Below are 19,597 nucleotides of genomic sequence, written 5' to 3'. Positions count from 1 at the left end.
AGATTTGTCATGGCAACAAGCAAATGTTTCTGCATTAATCTGCCTTGATGGATAGTAAAATGTCTTGTGACGATGGTGTCATCGTAAAACTTACACACATTGATGCATGTCTTTAGCTCATTCAGTACAAGTACCGTACTTAAGTACAGTTTTGATGTTTTTTTTATGTAACTTTATACTTAAAACCCCTCTACATTTCAGAGGGAAATATATATTTTTAATTCACTACTTTTATTTGACAGTTGTGGTTGGAAGTTCAGTGTTTTACAAATAATTTATGACCAATTTATAATTCCAAAAATGTTATGCTATTTTCTTAAGTATAGGATCCAAATACCAATGTAGTTCATAATTCTTCAGTCTTTGTGTTTGGCTCCATAAAAAAGATAAATTAAAAAGTGTTTGGAGACAGTTTGAGTTTTTATTTGTTTGATAAACACTTTGTAATGTGATGATAAAGATTCATGTCAGCCTCAGAAAGCTAGTTAACCTAACTCTGCAGGGAGTTTTCGACGGGTCTTTGAATGCAGAGTGGCACTGTGGGCGAGGCAGGAGGTCTGTTTACTGTAGAGGTGGAGGAGGATGCAGTGAGCCCATCATACAGGCCGCCGCCGGCCACATTGCCAAGAAAAACTCTGCTGGCAGCGCCACTCTGCTCTGACGGACTGAAATATGCGCTGGCTACCGACCAGAGCTGCCTAGAATCAGATAAGCCGCCTCTGTCGGGACCGGCTATGAGAGGAAAATAAAGAGCAAGTAGCGGAGGAGAGACTGAGACGGACAGAGGGGATTAGTCTAAGTTGGAGAATAGTGTTGGGGCAGGACAAGGGAGATACTTCTAAATTCTGAAAAAGAATACATTTTAATGCCTTACAAACTGTTAAAATCATTTTACCATATTATGATGGGGAACTGCATTAGTGTTACACACTGTCTGCTTTCCTAAACCGAATTGGACCCCAACAGTTAATCGTCCACTCTGAGTTGTTGTTTTTGTGCTTTGGTTTTTAAACCAAAGAGGAGAGAAGTGAAGAGAGACAAGTGAAAACCAGGGAAGCTTCAGAGGAGAATCTCTTTACATGCAAGAACATGAATAATTTTGGTGCAGAGTCAGAGGTATAAACTAAGGGAAGGAATGAGAGACAGGGGATTATTCTGCCTGTTAGCTCAGCGTTGACTCACTCTGCCTTTAGGCCCATTTTTAACACTGAGACATTTGTTAATTAAGTCAAATAAGGAATTTGTATTGTACCCACCGAGGTTGTATAGTTGTGGGCGAGTCTCCCAACTTGTTGGATCTGTCACAGGTAAACACTGTTTACCCGCAACTGCTGCAATCGAGCTCAGTCATACAGATGTGTGTTTGTCTGTGTGTAATGGCTGCTTGATGTCAAACATGGAGTCAAAATAATGAAAATAGACACAGATCTCCAGATTACTACTGTGAATAAATGTTTCCAGTGGAGACGGCAGTAATCCGGCCTGCTTTGGACTGAATGAGAACCTTTATTAAAGCTCCTCAGATGAAATATTCTCGTTAGACTTGCAGACTCCTTTATCGCTCTCTGGAGTCCACATCTGTTTTTCAGTCAGACAGAGTGTCCTCTCTCTTTTACTCATCTGTCCATCCTCCCATCCGTTGAGCTGGTGTGATAAGCAGTGTTTAGGCAGATATATTGGTCCCATTAGAGCCACTTGATTCAGCTGCTCTACAGTAAAGGGGAGGCCATTAACTCTGCTGCTCAGGGCCACTTAAAGACACACACATACATCTTCCTAAAGACATGGAACACACAAACACACACACACTCAGACATGCACATTCTTACCTCTAGAAACAGTCAATAAGCATGCAAAATCGATAGGGCTCATTATTTTCAGTTGTTATTAAAAAGATATACCAATGTTTATTTTGAAACAGATATACAGATACATTTTTAAAAAAGCTTTTTACTTAGTTAAAGGGCATCCCAATCAACTGCTCATTTTTGTTTTCTCCCCATTTCTTATTGTTTCTGGGTTGTTGATGCAAGAAGACCTTCTTTACTGAGAACTACAGTGATCAGCTCCACTTTTGAGCATGAAGAGACAAAAAAATCACTTTGAAAATCTATTTAAACCAATCTGTTCCTGTCGAAAAATCCAGGTGCTTTTTCCATTAAAACCAAATGTGACGAGCCTTAAAGGGCTTATTCACCCAGATTACAAAAATCCATATTTTCTCACTTACCTCAAGGGATATCTAGCCATGCAGATAGTTTTAGTTGTATTTGCCCAGGTTTTCAATATCCGTTTTTGAGAATTTAGCATTCACCCCATTACATTGACGGTGAATGGACTTATAATTTGTGAATGGTTTGTGGTGCTCAAGGCATTGAAAGTTGTGTTAAAGAAACCCAACAGCAACGTCTCTTTCCAGAAACAGTGTCCTTGTAACGCAGGATAATCCAGACTCGCCACAGATATTCCATCAACCCATTATATTGGGGTAGAGACAGAAATCTCACAGCAGGACAGAGGGGTCTGCACATCTAACGAGAATATTTCATCCAAGGAGCTTTAAAAAAGGTTTTCTCTTTCAGTCCAAAACAGGTCAGTTCACCTCCAGCTTACCCTCGTCTCTATTGGAGACAAATGTGGTGATCTGAAGATCTGCGTCCTTTTTTCATTCTTTTGGCTCCATGTTTGACGTTAGGAAACGGCTACTACACACTAATAAAAACACACAGACACCTGTATGACAGTCTAGCAAATTAAACTGAGTCTGTATGGCTATATACCACTAGAGGTAAAATAAAATAAAAGAATAAAAGAAAAAATGTTTTTTTTTTTTTTCATAATTTGGGTGAATCAGCCCTGAACACATACACAAAATTAACTCACCACTCACTGAAGAGTGTGAGTGACCAGTGTTATGTTCATTACAGACAGGCCCAGACGTTTTTTAGCTGGTGAATAATGACAATTTCCATCACAGATTATCAGAGCCTAAAGTCGTGTCTTCAGATTGCTCAGTTTGTTTTGAACGACGTCTCACAACCCAATATGACATTTACCAAAACAAATGTTTGGTACTTTTACTTGATAAATGACTCAGTTATCAAGATTGGCAGTTATTTTCTGTTAGTCAATTTAACTGATCAATAAACCAATTCATTTCAGCAATAACAGTCAGTGAGGTAAAGAGGTAAACTTTAGCTTCTACAGTCACTGTGTGTGTGTGTGTGTGTGTGTGTGTGTGTGTGTGTGTGTGTGTGTGTGTGTGTGAGTAAGTGGGAATGACCTGTGGAATGCAAGTGGGAATTCTGTAGCTTGGATGAGAAAAGACCATTGGTGAATGTCAGGGGGTGTGTGTGTGTGTGTGTGTGTGTGTGTGTGTTATTTTGTCACCTGGAAGGATCATTCTGGGTTGTGAATGAACAAGTCCAACAAGTAGTTATGCTTTAGCAAGTTTAAGCAAATTTCCAAAAAGATGCACGTATATCAACTACAACTGTTATGTGAATATGCTCAAGAGCATGTGACAATATTAATTAACTAATGGGGCACCACAGGAGCACCACAGGAGCACCACAGGAGCAGGAAATGGACCAGAATGCAATGTGTTGTGCATCTGTCGTGAGTAGCTTGTGAAATACAACACCATCTTTGATGCTGTTTTGCTGTGGCATAATTCTGTCAACGCTCTTACTTAAAATATCTACATCATCAATATCGCTGTCAACTTAAGCATAGCAAGCCCCCCTTTTTATCTTTTGAGGTGGAATGGATCGAACAACACGCAGTGCACAAAGTTAAGGCTAGGAAGGTGTGAGTGTGTTAATTAATGTGTGTGTGTTTGTGTTTGTGTGTATGTGTGCAGCCTCAGAGGAATGCAGTGGTAGCTAGAAGAGCAGCGCTGAGCTGAGCAGAATCTGTGTGATAAGAGAGATCAAAACACCCAGGGACCTCATCAACCTTCCCAGCATGCTCCCTGCTGATCCACCTGATATCCGTATACAGGCCCCACCAACTGTGTGTCCGTGTCCGTGTGTGTGTGTGTGTGTGTGTGTGTGTGTGTGTGTGTGTGTGTGTGAGAGTGTGAGTAAGAGAGAGAGAGAAGAGTATTTATTTGCATACATTTTGCATCTCTCCCAATTTGTTTGCCTAAACAATTCTGCACCCTGGACGAGTGTGTGTGTGTTTGTTTAGCCTGTGCAGCAACGGACTGCTTATGTCTGCATGTATGTGTTTGTATGTGTGAGTGTGTGCGTGTTAACACCACACTCTCTTTCTCCTCTCAGATAAGCTGAATTATTTATTGAAATGTTGAGAAACAGCATTTTTTCTCGTCTTGTTGAGGCCATAAATCTGCTGACTCCAGGTCAAAGATGCACCCAGAAAGAGAAGGTTCTAGACAGTGTGCAGCGGTGTCGGAGCTCTACTGACAGACTCTCAGGATGTTTCACTAATGGATCTGTGCGAATTTCAGCTGAGAACTGAACAGGAAGTAAAGTTCTAGCTAGGAACTGAACATTTGAGCGAGTACTCGTTTGGTCTACAAAATGTCAGAAAATAGTGAAAATGCCAATTACAAAGTTGCAGAAGTTGACACATTTAAATAACCTGTTTTGTTTTGACCAATGGTCTAAAACCCAAAGATATTTACTTTACTATCACAGATAAAAGAAAAACAAGTGGATATTCAAGTTTTAGAAGCTAAGATATTTTATTAAATTTTTGTTTAAAAAAATATTGAAACAATGAATCGATTAAAAAAAAAAAATGTATTTTCTGTTGACTGACTTATCAATTAATCTTTTAAATTCTGACACTGACACTCTCCCAAACACTTTTCTCTGCTTTTTATATCAATGTTTTAGTCAGCTGTTGACTTTGATCAAGAACAGCAATGTTATTTTTCAGTAAAGAGTTTCATGATTTGGAAGCAGGGGTCATTTTCATAAATCTGCTGCAACATCCAAAAATTGATTGTTGGCTTTGGGGAAAAAATGTTAATAAGCTACTGTATGTTATTGGAACATCAAATCTAGAAGACACATTCGAGCGTTATAAAAAGATGCTGAAATGTTGTTTCTTGCTATAAAAAGGCAGATTTTTGGATGTTTGGCAGCAGAATCTTAAACCACAGAGGTCTTGTGCATCTTTGAATGCACTGCATGATAAGGTTTTCAGCACAGCCTGTGATGTGCTAATACAACTGTATTAAAATGTGACAATAACCTTGACAAAATATAAAGGTGGGAATTTTCTGTGATGGAGAATGACTTATCTCAAGCACATTTCATGTCTCTATAAGTTGATTTTCACACCATACATGACTGAAACCAGTGGGTGACTGGAAGGAGAGAAATAATGAAACTGTTGGTATGATTTCGATAATTGTTTGCAGAAAAGCATTATATATGCAAATTGAGGCAAACCACCGGTATGGCCGTGTAATTTTGACAGAAAGCGAGTTCATCAGAAGGTGAAGAGAAAGAGGGGTTGACAAAGAGAGAAATTGGGCAAGGGAGAGAATTCTGTATGCTCATGTCTCTCTGTCTCTCTCGCTCTTTGTGTTTCTCTCTGAATAATGTAATATCCATGCAGGGGTATGTGGGTCAGTGGGGCTTTGCTTCCCCTGGAGACCAGAGCCACACCCAAACACACACACTCACTCACTCACTCACTCACTCACTCACTCACTCACTCACATATATTTACTTAATTCACTCACTGAGCCCCGTCTCCTCCGCCTATCTGCCTCACTGGTTAACTTACTGCATGACGTCATACATTTTTCATAAAGTCTGCGTTGTTCGGTCAATATTTCATATCTGGTATTGACAGACGGGTGAGAGTCCACTGTAAGGAGTTGCTGCTCCCTCTACTCTCTTCTCCTCCCCTCCATTCCCTTCCTGCCTCCTCCCTCCATCCCTTTCTAGCCTGTAATTAAATTAGCTCTGTCTGCGGATGACAAAGGGCCAGTCATTCGGGCTCTGCTTAGATAGCAAGTAGCTGCACTTAGAGCGGATATGAAGTTAAGGAGGAATGCGCTGAGCTGAGCTGAGCTCAGTGCTGCTCACTGGGTCTCAGGGTAAGAAGGTGGCGGAGAGGAGGACGTGTGGGTCCAGATCAGGCTCAGGCTCAGGCTCAGGCTCTGGATGAGCTGACACCAGACAGAGAATAAACCCTCCTGCATTTAAACCGTGTCGGTCAAACTCTGCAGCCAGCGGCCATGCAGGAGAGATGACTGTGAAATCGGTAAAAGCTTCAACACATCTGATTGAGTTAACTAGTGTACTTTATTTTAGGGCTGCAACTAATGATTATTTTTGCTATCAAATAATCGGCAGATTATCATTTTTTCGATTAATCTTGGTCTAATATAATGTCCAAAAAAAGATATTCAGTGTACTATCAGAGACGACGATTGAAACAGGCAAATATTCACATTTCAGAAGCTGAAACCAAATTCAGCCAAATACTTAATTTTCATATAATGAGGAGCTTGATGTTAACAGTAGGGCTGGGTGTTAAATATCAAAGCTTTAATGATACTGACTGAAATTTCTCTTAAAAACAAGTACTGAAAACATTTGAAGTAGTAAAAGTTGGTGTCGACCGTCGGGTCAAATCCATAATCTTGTTTACTTACAGTAGTCTTTGATCAGATCATTTTGCTAATTTTTTTAGTTTTTGTGTGGCTGCTTTTATTTATACAGTTTTGCATTAAGAGCTTTAAGCTTTTTTTGTTAAATGACAAAAGGTTTTGTAGGTTCTGGTATCTGTACCGAAACTCAGGTATTGTATCGTTACGAGTAACATTTCAAATGATACTCAGCCCTAGTTTAAAGCAAGAAAACAAAAACCAGCAGAAAACAACAGTGAAGCTCAATGTAATACTCCATAAACTAAACCACAATCTAATGAAAATTTTCCTAAGCAAGTATATAAAAGCTCATTGGACAGTCGTAATTTTATAAGATATGACAACCGTGACTTTATGAGACTAAACATTCAGAGGATGACAGAATATAGGATTATAAACAGATACAAGAAGCACATCAGACAGAAAGATCCTGTAAAAACAGGCACATATTCTGTCAAGACAAGGGCAAGGCTGATGTATCTGAGGTTCAGTTCTTGATAGCAGTCACTACACAGTCATTATCGTACAAAGCACTGAAATAATCGAATGTTTTCAATCAATGCAGTAGGGCTGAGATAATCCATAAGAAAAAACAGTTTTGAGAATTACTTTAACATTATTAATATTACAGCTACATGTACTGTATCATGAGCATATGATAATGCTGATAATGCAAATGTCTACAGATTTTAAACATTTGACGATACAATTTTACCGAATAGGTGTAGGAGTCTCATGTTGAGCCGACACTGATGAAATCCTGGTTGGATACATGTTGTCTCTTATCTCAGCAGAAATAAAGAACTTCCAGCCGTGTTCCAGGGAAAATGTTATCTCACATCACTACGTCGGTTGCAATTAATCGTCACTCAGGCCTACAATATGGTATGATATATAATAGGAACAATCACAAATATGAAACCAGCGGGGAAATACAATTTGAGAGAATAAAGCAAAAGGAAAAAAATGACATAAAAAGTAGGGGGGGAAACTAAAATACTGATAAAAAACACCAAAAGTCATATTATAACCTGTAGTGTATTTCTTAAAAACAAATGCAAACTCCCATCTACTCTCCTCTCCTTGCAGCCTCAATGTTTGTTTGTTTGTTTGTTTGTTTTGTTCCTGCTGACAGACTTGTTTGTTTGCAGTGCTTCCCACCTGCTCACCGCTGGACTTCCACTGCGACAACGGCAAATGTATCCGTCGCTCCTGGGTGTGTGACGGAGACAATGACTGCGAGGACGACTCCGACGAACAGGACTGTCGTAAGTACTCTTCCTCTCTCTTGTCAACACAAACACACAAACAAACAGTGGCAGTCACATTGATATGAGCAGTCATACACACACACACACACACACACTCACACACATGCATGCACACACAAAAACACACTCTCGACCTGCTCTGTCAGGAGGATGAGTTATTAAAGTGGACAGATGTTTGAGGCAGCCATGTGCAATGAGGTGTTTATTTTGGGTCTGAAGGAGTTGCCTGGCTGTCATACTCACAAACATACACACACACACACACACACACACACACACACACACACACACACACACACACACACACACACATACATACATACATACATACATATACATATACATACATACACACATTAGTGAGAGGTCAGCACTCCCATGGTCACCACAAAAGACATTCTTTGACCTTTGCCCTCAGTTGATCCTGTTTTTTTATTTTGATTTGTGGAGCTGTGTGTGTGTGTGTGTGTGTGTGTGTTCAACCCAAAATACCCTTCATCTGCTTGCCAGGCAGAATGTGGCCTGCAGTGGGTGAAGTGAGGAGTGTCTATTTCTGTAGACGTATTTATCTATCTATGCATTGCTGTATGGTGGGTAAGTGTGTATGTATGTGTGTTTGTGTGTGCTCCTGTATTTCTATTTTTGTGAGAACAATTTTAAGTTTGACAGTGAGGACATTTTTGGATAGTGAGAGCAGTTGTCTGTTCCTCACTTCTTTAAAGGGCTGTGTAAGAAGTTAATGCAGAATGAGAAGAACAGGAAATTGTTATTCTGACGTGGGAGTGTTCATGCATTATTCCATGATAGTTAGGCTGCATTCAGACGGACTTGAGCCCTTTGTGAAAAAACGCAACCCTCTGATTCATTTGAATGGAGCCAGTCCATCAATGCAGCGTGGGTGTCAACACTGGGCTCCAGCTAAACAACACACAGACGTCCGGCAAATAAGTTGAACTTGGCTCAACTTTTGCTGGAACGCAATATGTCATCCAGCAAGGCGCTGCGTTGACCTGTCACATACATGCAAGCGCATTTCTGGTAGATTCCTTTGTAATGTGAACACTGTTTTTCTACTGTTTACCTCGCAATCGTCGTGACGAAAGATAAAATAGTTGCCACTTTGATAACTTTCCAGAGTTCTAAAATCCTCTGGGAGTATTACAAACCAATGTGCAGTGTTTTTGAATGCATTAAAGTGTTACTCAAACTGGACATCCTGGATCATATTTTGTTGGCTCACCGGTACCTAAACAACATGCAACCCCCCACCAACGCAACCCTCTGCGCTCTTTTATGCAGGGCTCTTTTCAGTCTGATTTGGAGTGGTTTGTTATCAAGTGGAACCACATGCAAAAAAACACTGTACAGCTCCTTCTTAAATTATATTAGTCTCAATACTGGAGCAATGAGGGCTTTGCAGCTATTTTGCCTGCATTTTTTTTAACCCTTCTTTAGTTCTTTTCTCAAAGTGGAAGATAACGTAGCTGTCAGAAATATACAATATCTCGAATAATTAAATAACCCGGAGGCTGATGTGAACGTTGATGTGTGGTAAATTGTAGGTGTTGAGTTTGAAAGACGTGGGAATTTACCATGCAGGGAGGGTCTAAAGAAAATATGCTATTACATTATAGGAAATACAGGATCCACCGAGTATCAAAAAGTACTGAAAATTGGTATCTAATATCTGGTCAAATTTGTAATCTCATTTACTTAGCCTATTCTTTGAGTCCCCCAACTTTCTGGGATTGCAATGCTAATTCCCAAGCACCCCTTTAAGGCTACAATTAGGTTTAGGTTAAGTAAGTGCAAGTGTGTGTGTGTGTGTGTGTGTTGTTCCATAAGTCAGGGTGGAGTTAGTGGTTAGATTCTGTGAACACATCGTCCACATTTAGTCTCTGTATTTACCCATCATGACTCAGAAGGCTCCACATGTGCAGTCTGATCCGTGTGGATGTACACTCCATGCCAGTTGTTCCAGTGTCAGTTTGGTGATTCAGTTTAATCACACTTAACACTCTGTGCAGGGACAGGAATAGTTCTGGTGACGTGGAGACAACACATGGCAGAAAGAGTCAGGCACTGTCCTTTTAGTAACTAACTTTTATCTCCAGATTAATACAGGGTCTTTTTTTCCCTCTACACCTTCCAGTCACAGAAAAAAGTGCAAAGGATTGTCAACCGCCAACATTTTGCATAACTCATTGCAACATTTTATCAACAATAATTGTCTGTTTTTGTTGTTTGATATTGTTGATTTAATAGTGGTTAGCCGTTTCGCTAGCTAATGGAAACTCGGCTCATTTGTTTAAAATGATTTTCAAGCTGGTTTGATAGGCTGCTCACAGGTGCAGAAGAGAGAGCTACTGCGGGAAGTTGACCAAATAGAATTTTGGTCAGAGACACTGAAAGGAATAGTTTTACATTTTGGGAAATATGTTTATTCGCCAGTTTCTGTGTCCGGAGATCTGGTCGCCGAAGCCCCTGCCTTCGACTGCCGCCCAGATCTCTCTGCACCGGCCCCTTACGGATCCTCCTGCGGGTGGTGGGTCCACGGGAGGACGGCCCCACGTCGCTCCTTCGGGCTGTGCCCGGCCGGGCCCCGTGGGGAAAGGCCCGGCCACCAGGCGCTCGCCGTCGGGCACCCACCCCAGGCCTGGCTCCAGGGTGGGGCCCCGGTAGCGCCAATCCGGGCGACGTAACTGGCCTTGATTTTAAATAATCCATAAGGGTCTTCTGAACCGCTCTTGGTCTGACCCGTCACCCTGGACCTGTTTGCCATGGGTGACCCTACCAGGGGCATACAGCCCCAGGCAACATAGCTCCCAGGGTCATTCGGGTACTCAAACCCCTCCACCACGTTAAGGTGGCGGTTCAAGGAGGAGGAGGTGGAATGTCACTTCGCTGGGGGGGAAGGAGCCTGAGCTTGTGCGGGAGGTTGAGCGTTACCGGCTAGATATAGTCGGCCTCGCCTCCACGCACAGCCTGGGCTCTGGAACCCGTCTCCTCGAGAGGGGCTGGACGCTCCATTTCTCTGGCGTTGCCGGCGGGGAGAGGCGGCGGGCTGGTGTGGGCCTGCTCATAGCCCCACAGCTCAGCCGTCACGTGTTGGAGTTTACCCCAGTGAACGAGAGGGTCGCGTCCCTCCGCCTCCGGGTGGGGGACAGGTCTCTCACTGTTGTGGCGGCCTACGGGCCGAACAGCAGTGCAGAGTACCAGGCCTTCTTGGAGTCCCTGGGAGGGCCAGAGACAGTGCACCACCCGGGGACTCCGTTGTTCTACTGGGGGACTTCAACGCCCACGTGGGCAACGACAGTGACACCTGGAGAGGGGTAATCGGAAGGAGCGGCCCCTGATCTGAACCCGAGCGGTGTTCAGTTGTTGGACTTCTGTGCTAGTTACAGTTTGTCCATAACTAACACCATGTTCAAGCACAAGGGTGTCCATCAGTGCGCGTGGCACCAGGACACCCTAGGCCGGAGGTCGATGATCGACTTTGTTGTCGTATCATCTGACCTCCGCGCGCGTGTCTTGGACACTCGGGTGAAGAGAGGGGCGGAGCTGTCAACCGATCACCACCTGGTGGTGAGTTGGATCCGCTGGCGGGGAGGAAGCCGGACAGACTTGGCAGGCCCAAGCGTATCGTGAGGGTCTGCTGGGAGCGTCTGGCGGAGCCCTCTGTCAGCAGGGTCTACAACTCACACCTCCGGGAGAGCTTCTCCCAGATCCCGGGAGGTTGGGGACATTGAGTCCGAGTGGACCATGTTTTCCACCTCCATTGTCGATGCGCGGCGGCTCGTAGCTGTGGTCGCAAGGTTTCTGGTGCCTGTCGCGGCGGCAATCCCCGAACACGGTGGTGGGCGCCGGAAGTAAGGGATGCCGTCAGGCTGAAGAAGGAGTCCTATCGGGCCTTGTTGGCTCGTGGGACTCCCGAGGCAGCTGACAGGTACCGGCAGGCTAAGCGTGCTGCAGCCCGTGCGGTCACAGAGGCAAAAACTCAGGACTGGGAGAGGTTCGAGAGGCCATGGAGGAGGACTATCGGTCGGCCTCAAAGAAATTCTGGCAAACCGTCCGGACGGCTCAGGAGGGGGAAGCAGTGCTTCACCAACACCTTGTACGGTGCGGGTGGAGAGCTGTTGACCTCGACTGGGGATGTTGTCGGACGGTGGAAGGAATACTTTGAGGATCTCCTCAATCCCGCTGTCACGTCTTCCGAAGAGGAAGCGGAGGCTGGGGACCCGGAGGCGGACTCATCCATCACCCTGGCCGAAGTCACTGAGGTTGTTGGCAAGCTCCTTGGTGGCAAGGCTTGGGGTGGATGAGATCCGTCCTGAGTATCTTAAGTCTCTGGATGTTGTGGGACTGTCTTGGCTGACACGTCTCTGCAACATCGCGTGGCGGTCTGGGACAGTGCCTCTGGACTGGCAGACCGGGGTGGTGGTCCCTCTGTATAAGAAGGGGACCGGAGGGTGTGTTCCAATCACAGAGGATCACACTTCTCAGCCTCCCGGTAAGGTCTATTCCAGGGTACTGGAGAGGAGAATTAGTCCGATAGTCGAACCTCGGATTCAGGAGGAGCAGAGTGGTTTTCGTCCCGGTCGTGGAACACTGGACCAGCTCTATACTCTCCATCGGGTGCTCGAGGGTTCATGGGAGTTTGCCCAACCAGTCCACATGTGCTTTGTGGATCTGGAGAAGGCATTCGACCGTGTGCCCCGGGCGCTTTGTGGGGAGTGCTCTGGGAGTATGGGGTCCGGGGCCCTTTGCTAAGGGCTGTCCGGTCCCTGTATAACGGAGCAGGAGCTGTGTTCGCATTGCCGGCAGTAAGTCAGACCTGTTCCCGGTGCATGTTGGACTCCGCCAGGGCTGCCCTTTGTCACCGGTTCTGTTCATAATTTATATGGACAGAATTTCTAGGCGCAGTCAGGGGCCGGAGGGTGTCGGTTTGGGAACCACAGGATCTCATCTCTGCTGTTTGCAGATGATGTCGTTCTGATGGCTTCTTCAAACCAGGACCTGCAGCATGCACTGGGACGGTTTGCAGCCGAGTGTGAAGCAGCTGGGATGAGAATCAGCTCTTCCAAATCTGAGGCCATGGTTCTTGACCGGAAAAAGGTGGTTTGCTCTCTTCGCGTGGGTGGGGAGTCCTTGCCCCAAGTGGAGGAGTTTAAGTATCTCGGGTCTTGTTCACGAGTGAGGGACGGATGGAGCGTGAGATTGACAGGCGGATCGGTGCAGCGTCTGCAGTGATGCGGGCGCTGTATCGGACCGTTGTGGTAAAGAAGGAGCTGAGTTGAAAGACAAAGCTCTCGATTTACCGGTCAATCTACGCTCCTGCCCTCACCTATGGTCATGAGCTTTGGGTAGTGACCGAAAGGACAAGATCGCGGATACAAGCGGCCGAAATGGGCTTCCTCCGCCGAGTGGCTGGGCGCTCCCTTAGAGATAGGGTGAGGAGCTCAGTCACACGGGGGGAGCTCGGAGTAGAGCCGCTGCTCCTCCACGTCGAGAGGAGCCAGCTGAGGTGGCTAGGGCATCTGATCCGGATGCCTCCTGGACGCCTCCCTCGGGAGGTGTTCTGGGCATGTCCCACCGGGAGGCGGCCCCGGGGAAGACCCAGGACACGCTGGAGGGACTATGTCTCTCGGCTGGCCTGGGAACGCCTCGGGATCCCCCCGGAGGAGCTGGAGGAAGTGTCTGGGGCGAAGGAAGTCTGGGAGTCCCTGCTTAGACTGCTGCCCCCGCGACCCGGCCCCGGATAAGCGGAAGAAGATGGATGGATGGATGGATGGATGGATGGATGTTTATTCGCTTCTTTGCAGAGAGTTAGATGAGAAGATGGCTACCACTCTTATGTCTGTACGGTAAATATTAAGCTACCAACAGCGGATATTTAGCTTAGCTTAGCATACTGTAAAGGCTGGAAACAGGGGCAACTTCCTGGAGTCCTGACTCCCCCGAGAGGTTGCTAGGCAACCAAAGGAAACAATTAATTTATTCCTTTAAGTCAAATAATGGCTATACAGTTAGATTTGGTGGAAAATGCTCTTTGATGGACCTCTCAAAGAATCTCAACAGCAGCAAGGATTCTGCTGCTGAACATTAGATCTTAGTAAAAAGTCAACAACACCAAAAACGTAACCCATAAGCATTGTTTTTTTATTGGACTTCTATCAGCTGATGGTGAGTTGGATCATGTGGCGGTAGAAGCTACCAAACACACCTGATAAACCCAAAAGTCTAGTGAAAGTGAGCTGGGACTCTGGGAGTCTGTCTGAGGGTCCTGTCCGCAAGGTCACAATCACAAAATCTTTATTGTGGAGGGGGCTGCTCAAAGCTGAGGCCATAAGGTCACTGGTGTCTGTTGTGGCCATAACCCAAGAACCTGCTGGTGGACACTGGTGGAGGAAGCCGTTAAGCTGGAGAAGGAAGCTTTTTGTGTTTGGTTAGCTCAGGAGACTCAATGAATCTGCAGGTTGATATCTGCAGATGGCCTGTAGTGGCTGGGCTTATAGATGCAAAAACTAATACAGCAATACAACCCCACTTCAAAAAATCAGAACTAACCCTTTAAAAAAAAGGCAAATACACCCCAATCTTGACAGTGATTGTTTTCCATAATACGTCTTGTATTATATCTCATGCAGTGTGTGTATACAGCAGGTTAGCTCTTCCAGTGATTTCTCCTCCTCCTCTGTTGACCCACATACTGTATCAGCAGCCAGACACTGAATCACTTCCTGATGGGGGGTCTGTCTGCTGCGAGCCGGCTATGAATTTTTCATCTTCATGCCCAGTAAATTTCCCTCCCCTTCCCTTGTTCCCCAAACTAGTTATTATTTCATGCTTCTTTCTTTCTCTTCATTTTTTCACCCTGGTCTGTCTTTCACCTCTCAATATATTTTGTTTCTCCTCACTATGCGGTGGTTTTATTTCATTATTTAGAGACGGGGGAGACAATCCTCCACGCTCGGCTGGAACTGAAGCAGTTGTCAAGGTTTCAGACAAACACAGAGACTGAAGTGTGTCCTAGTTTAAAAGTTTAAAAGAAATTTCACAGAAAAAAACATGACACCATTCCACCTCACACACACACACACACACACACACGGGGAGCCTGGTAATGACTCCCAGTGCCCTTTGCCCTTTGTCCTTTGGCTGCTGTGTGAATGATGAGCATCTTGAGGGCTTGTTGACCTCCGGCCTCCCTCTGTTTACCTCACTGACGGGAGGGGAGAGAGAGCAAGGGGGAGACAGAGAGAGGGAGAGAATCAATTATTTTCTTACATGTTGAATAATAGATTAAATGAGTGTATTTGTCAATAGTAAGGGAATAATTAAATTTTCATTTGGATCCACCGTTGGGCTTTTGTTGTTTTCAAATGCTTGTCTTTTGGGGGGAGGGGAGGGCGTTCTGGCTGAGGGGAGGTCGGTGTGGGTGAGGTCAGCTGAGGTTTAGGTTTATATTGGCCGATATTTGCTTATCACAGATACATGGTATTGGTATATACTGTATGTTGGCCAAGTAACAAGAAATTGCAATATAGAAATACTAAAGATAATGTTTGAGGTAATTTATAAACAGTAACCATTACTTAATTTTATTACCATTACTTGCTTGTTCAGAGAGCAGTGACCAGCTGACCTGCTCAGTACAAAGCCTGGTCACAACTCTTTAATAACCAAATTTAAGGAATCCTTATTAAAAATGTTTGTTTAAGTTAAAGGTTTACGTATAAAACAAATATCGGCCAGTATTTCCTTATTGGATTTTTTAACGCTTAAACATTCAATATTGGTATCAACTTCAAAATCCATTATCGGCCGGGCTGCCGTCCAGAGGAAACATGTTAGCAGAAAGTATCAGTACACTCATATTACAGAAAAAAACACATTTGTCTCTTACCTTTTAGTGGTATCTAGCCATATAGGTAGTTTCAGTAGACTGGATGTGCTTAGGTCTTGAGATATCCACCTTTTGATATTTCTATCTGAAAACCTCAGCGCATAAAAGGGTGAACTGACCCTTTTAAAATTGCTGAAATTGTGCTCATTGGTACTGCCTCCCCAAGTTCTGTGCGTACGTGTATATTTGGAGACAGTGGTGGGGTGGTGCAGAGAACTGATTTCGAATGAACTCCTGAAAATAAGCTGCCAATGTGCAAACATAGGAATATGAAATCTGAAAATAAGACAGACTGTGTTTTCATGAACACAGAGTATATTATTGGGTATAATATACAAGCATAGCCACAATATATAAGCATAGCCAATAATAAGAATATAATGTAAATTCATTTTGAGTTAGATATACTGTTTGTTTACATTTCTCTAAATTATTTTGTAATGCAGTTTTAAATTTACTCATTATATAAAATATAATGTATACAGAGTCGTATCATCTTGAAATCATCTCCTATGCTAGTTAACAAAGTTTTTTCATGGGAATGCAGAAATATCCCCTAACCACAGAGGTCTACAATACACGTATACACAAAAAAACAAACACACACACAGGCGCTGGGGCCTCATGTCACGTCACTCATCTCAGAAGTGGAGTGTGTCTCCAGCAGCCCTGAGTCATACTGTGGTGCTGCAACACACCTGAGAAAAAGATGAAAAATCTCACTGAAACAAAGAAAAGCTTTATCTTCTTTTTCATCTATCTCTCTATTCTGTGGGCATCCTTTTGTTTCTGTCTCTCCTTATCTCTCTCTGTTTGTCTGAGCTGTCTAACACTCACACACAGCAGTGATAAATTATAGATTACCTCCTGCCAGGGGCCATCCATCATTGGTTCTCCTTGACGAACCTGTTTACTCGTCCCCAGGCGAGCATGGCTGGGCTTTGCCATCGATTGCGATGCTAACAGTAGAAGGCGGTGTTTTGAAAATCCATTCAGTCTTTTATCAATGGAGGCGTGATTAAAGAAGCAAGGTTGGGGGAGTTGTTTGGATAAATGAAAGGGTTTGAAACTGAAACACTGTCAATGTCACAGTGCTGAAAGTTCACTGGAGGGAGGGACTTCTGTCTAACTGCATCGTCAGGGCAGTTGGTATGAATGACAAATGTGTCTTTTATCTCCAGTCTTCAAGGTTAACTGTCAAGTGAAACAATATTTCCTAACGTACAGCAGCCAGTATATTTACTTAAGATATATAACAGGCTGCTGGAGCTCAGGTTTGGTAGATTAGACCAGTCCTGAATTCAAACTGGGTTCACATTTAAAGGAACTGGGTATTCCTTAAGAAATCTACTTTTTTACTGAGCTTATGGATTCCTGAAAGTTACTTTTGAGCAGAGAAGTTTAGACCTGTCTACGTTGCACGTTATACATGTAAATGCCCAAAGTCATAGTCGTAGTCATAATGCCCCAGAATCAACTTATGGTGGGCCGGTCAGCTCAAATAAAAACAGACAACATTTAGCTTGTACATGGCATAATGGAGAATATTTATGTTTTCAATACGTTCTAGACAGTCATATCTTTGACAAATTACAGCTAAATGCAAAACTTACATCTCAATCCTCATGCACACCCCCGTTGAGGATATTTTAAGGTGTCACTATGCTTGAAAATGAAACCTTCATTCTGACACCTGTACCGTTGAACTATAAACTTCTTTTGACCAATAGGAAAACAGCCTTCTCGTCAGGTCAACAGGGTCAAGAATTGAAATGAATTTTGGTTAAACTACTAGTGTGGAACATACAGAGCATGTAAATGGACAATGGAGAAGAGGTTTATGCTTATGTAGTGGTTTTCAATGGACATTTTAATGATTTTTTTCCACCATGAAAGCTTGTCACTATTGGCATCCATTGTAACCAACATATATTTAAGATGACCACAGGCTTTGTTCTTCCTGAGGGACGAGTCACCCGTTAGGGTGGTTTGGTTTCATGTGTTTTTGTTAAGCATTTGTTACACGTCTTGGAAAATTGCTGTATAAATAAAGGTATTATTATAGCAAATGTTTTCTCTCTGATCAGTTACCGTGAAGTTCCCCCACACACACACACACACACACACACACACACACAGTATGACTTTAGTCAGCCTTCCTCCTCACTGTGTTGCAGTAGCTGTCGATCGGACGTCTTTTGTGCTGAGATCGAACCACAGGATATTCAGTATGTGTGTCTTTGAGCTCTAGACCTGCAGTCTCGGGAGAGTTCAGCTTGTTTACGGAGAGAAAAAACTCAGTTTCATCTTCTCAGCTCTTTGCTCTAAGCGTCACATAAAAGGTCACAGTTTCCCTGGTGTCAGGGCAGCTGGCTGCTGTGGATATAATGTCAGCAGAGCTCAGGGACGGCTGCCTCTTATCTAATTCTTGTACAGTATCTGCTCTTTGCTTTTGTCTCATTATTTGCCCTCTGAAACCTCTCTCTTTCCTTTTCTCCCCGCAGCTCCCCGGGAGTGCGAGGAGGATGAGTTTCACTGCCAAAATGGCTACTGTATTCGCAGCCTCTGGCACTGCGACGGTGACAACGATTGCGGGGACAACAGTGATGAACAGTGTGGTGGGTAAACACACCTAAACACACACATGAAAGCCAGCATACAAGTACATATTCATTCACACTATCTTATAAATATGACGTCTGAGTTTCTTTGTTTTTTTCCATACCAGACATGCGTAAATGTTCGGACAAGGAGTTCCGCTGCACAGATGGCAGTTGTATCGCCGAGCACTGGTACTGTGACGGAGACACGGACTGTAAGGACGGATCAGACGAGGAAAACTGCCGTAAGTTACTCTGAGTGTGTGTGTTTAAGAAAGACAGTAAGAAAAAGGGCTAAATGCTTCTCAAGTTAAAGCAACAAAACATTGTAGATAGTAATTTGTGTTGTGAAAACGCTTCTTTAGCTCTCTGTTTTGGGCCTTCACCCACACGGAGCCAGTGTTTTTATGCCACGTAAAACGGATATATTTTTTAAACGCCCTCCAGAGTCGATACATTTGGAAGCACCGGTCTCGCTAAAACCGAGCTTTCAAAGAACAGAGGCCGATTTTCAGACACCTCCAGCTCTCTTTGCGGTCGCCCATATTGTCAGTATTGCCAGTCACCGTGGCTAATTATACAGTGCAGCTGTATAAATATTTATGCTGTCATAAGATGGCATGAGCCTAAAATAATAGTTTGATCAATGGACTCAATGTCTTTCCCGACAAATTATTGTAAATGGGTAAAATTTCAACACGATCCAGTCTTCTCACAGCATAAAGAGACAACACCACACTTCCTTTTGGAATAGCAAACAAATAAAAAAAACACCACATAGTTTTGATTTTTTTTTTTTTTAAAAGTGTGGTGTGTCGTAGCTGTTGGCTTGTAAAAGTCATGTAAATGACAAAGCCACTTTCCGAAATCTAGGTGAGAATCCTGGTTAACATTGCTGATTTTAATTTTTTTTTAACTGGGTTTCTAACGGGGGTGGCAGGATGAATAGAAAAGCTGTTACTCATAGCAGTGGTCCGTCCTCGTATCCGAAACAATCCAAAATCAGACTAAAATTCAAAAACTGAAATAAATGGTTCTAAATAAATACGTTTCCGCATCTGAAGGGTATGTTATTTGTAAAATTCAAACAGGACAAAGTGTCCGCTCCCTCACAAGATAGTTAGTTAGTTCAGACTCTCCGATCAACAACTCTTCAGGCTGCAGCATGAAGATTCAAACTATGGCC

General features: G+C 43.7%; 1 protein-coding gene across 7 annotated transcripts in view; it reads left to right on the top strand.

Moving 5' to 3' along the window:
* lrp4 (low density lipoprotein receptor-related protein 4) overlaps positions 1-19,597 on the top strand; it is a 129,805-nt gene that overhangs the window by 68,527 nt on the left and 41,681 nt on the right. For 6 of the 7 annotated variants that reach the window (XM_044194002.1, XM_044194019.1, XM_044193998.1 and 3 more), the window contains 3 exons: positions 7,786-7,902; positions 18,316-18,429; positions 18,540-18,656. In XM_044194002.1, the coding sequence (XP_044049937.1) occupies positions 7,786-7,902; positions 18,316-18,429; positions 18,540-18,656 (348 nt within the window). Of the gene's footprint in view, positions 1-7,446; positions 7,520-7,785; positions 7,903-18,315; positions 18,430-18,539; positions 18,657-19,597 lie in introns of those variants that run through there. The other variant, XM_044194026.1, reaches the window with a different exon arrangement.

This window comes from Siniperca chuatsi, linkage group LG1, assembly GCF_020085105.1.
Source record: "Siniperca chuatsi isolate FFG_IHB_CAS linkage group LG1, ASM2008510v1, whole genome shotgun sequence".
Classification (NCBI taxonomy): domain Eukaryota; kingdom Metazoa; phylum Chordata; class Actinopteri; order Centrarchiformes; family Sinipercidae; genus Siniperca; species Siniperca chuatsi.
The sequence above is the reverse complement of the archived record's forward strand: the minus strand, read 5'-3'. Positions and strand labels throughout refer to the sequence as shown.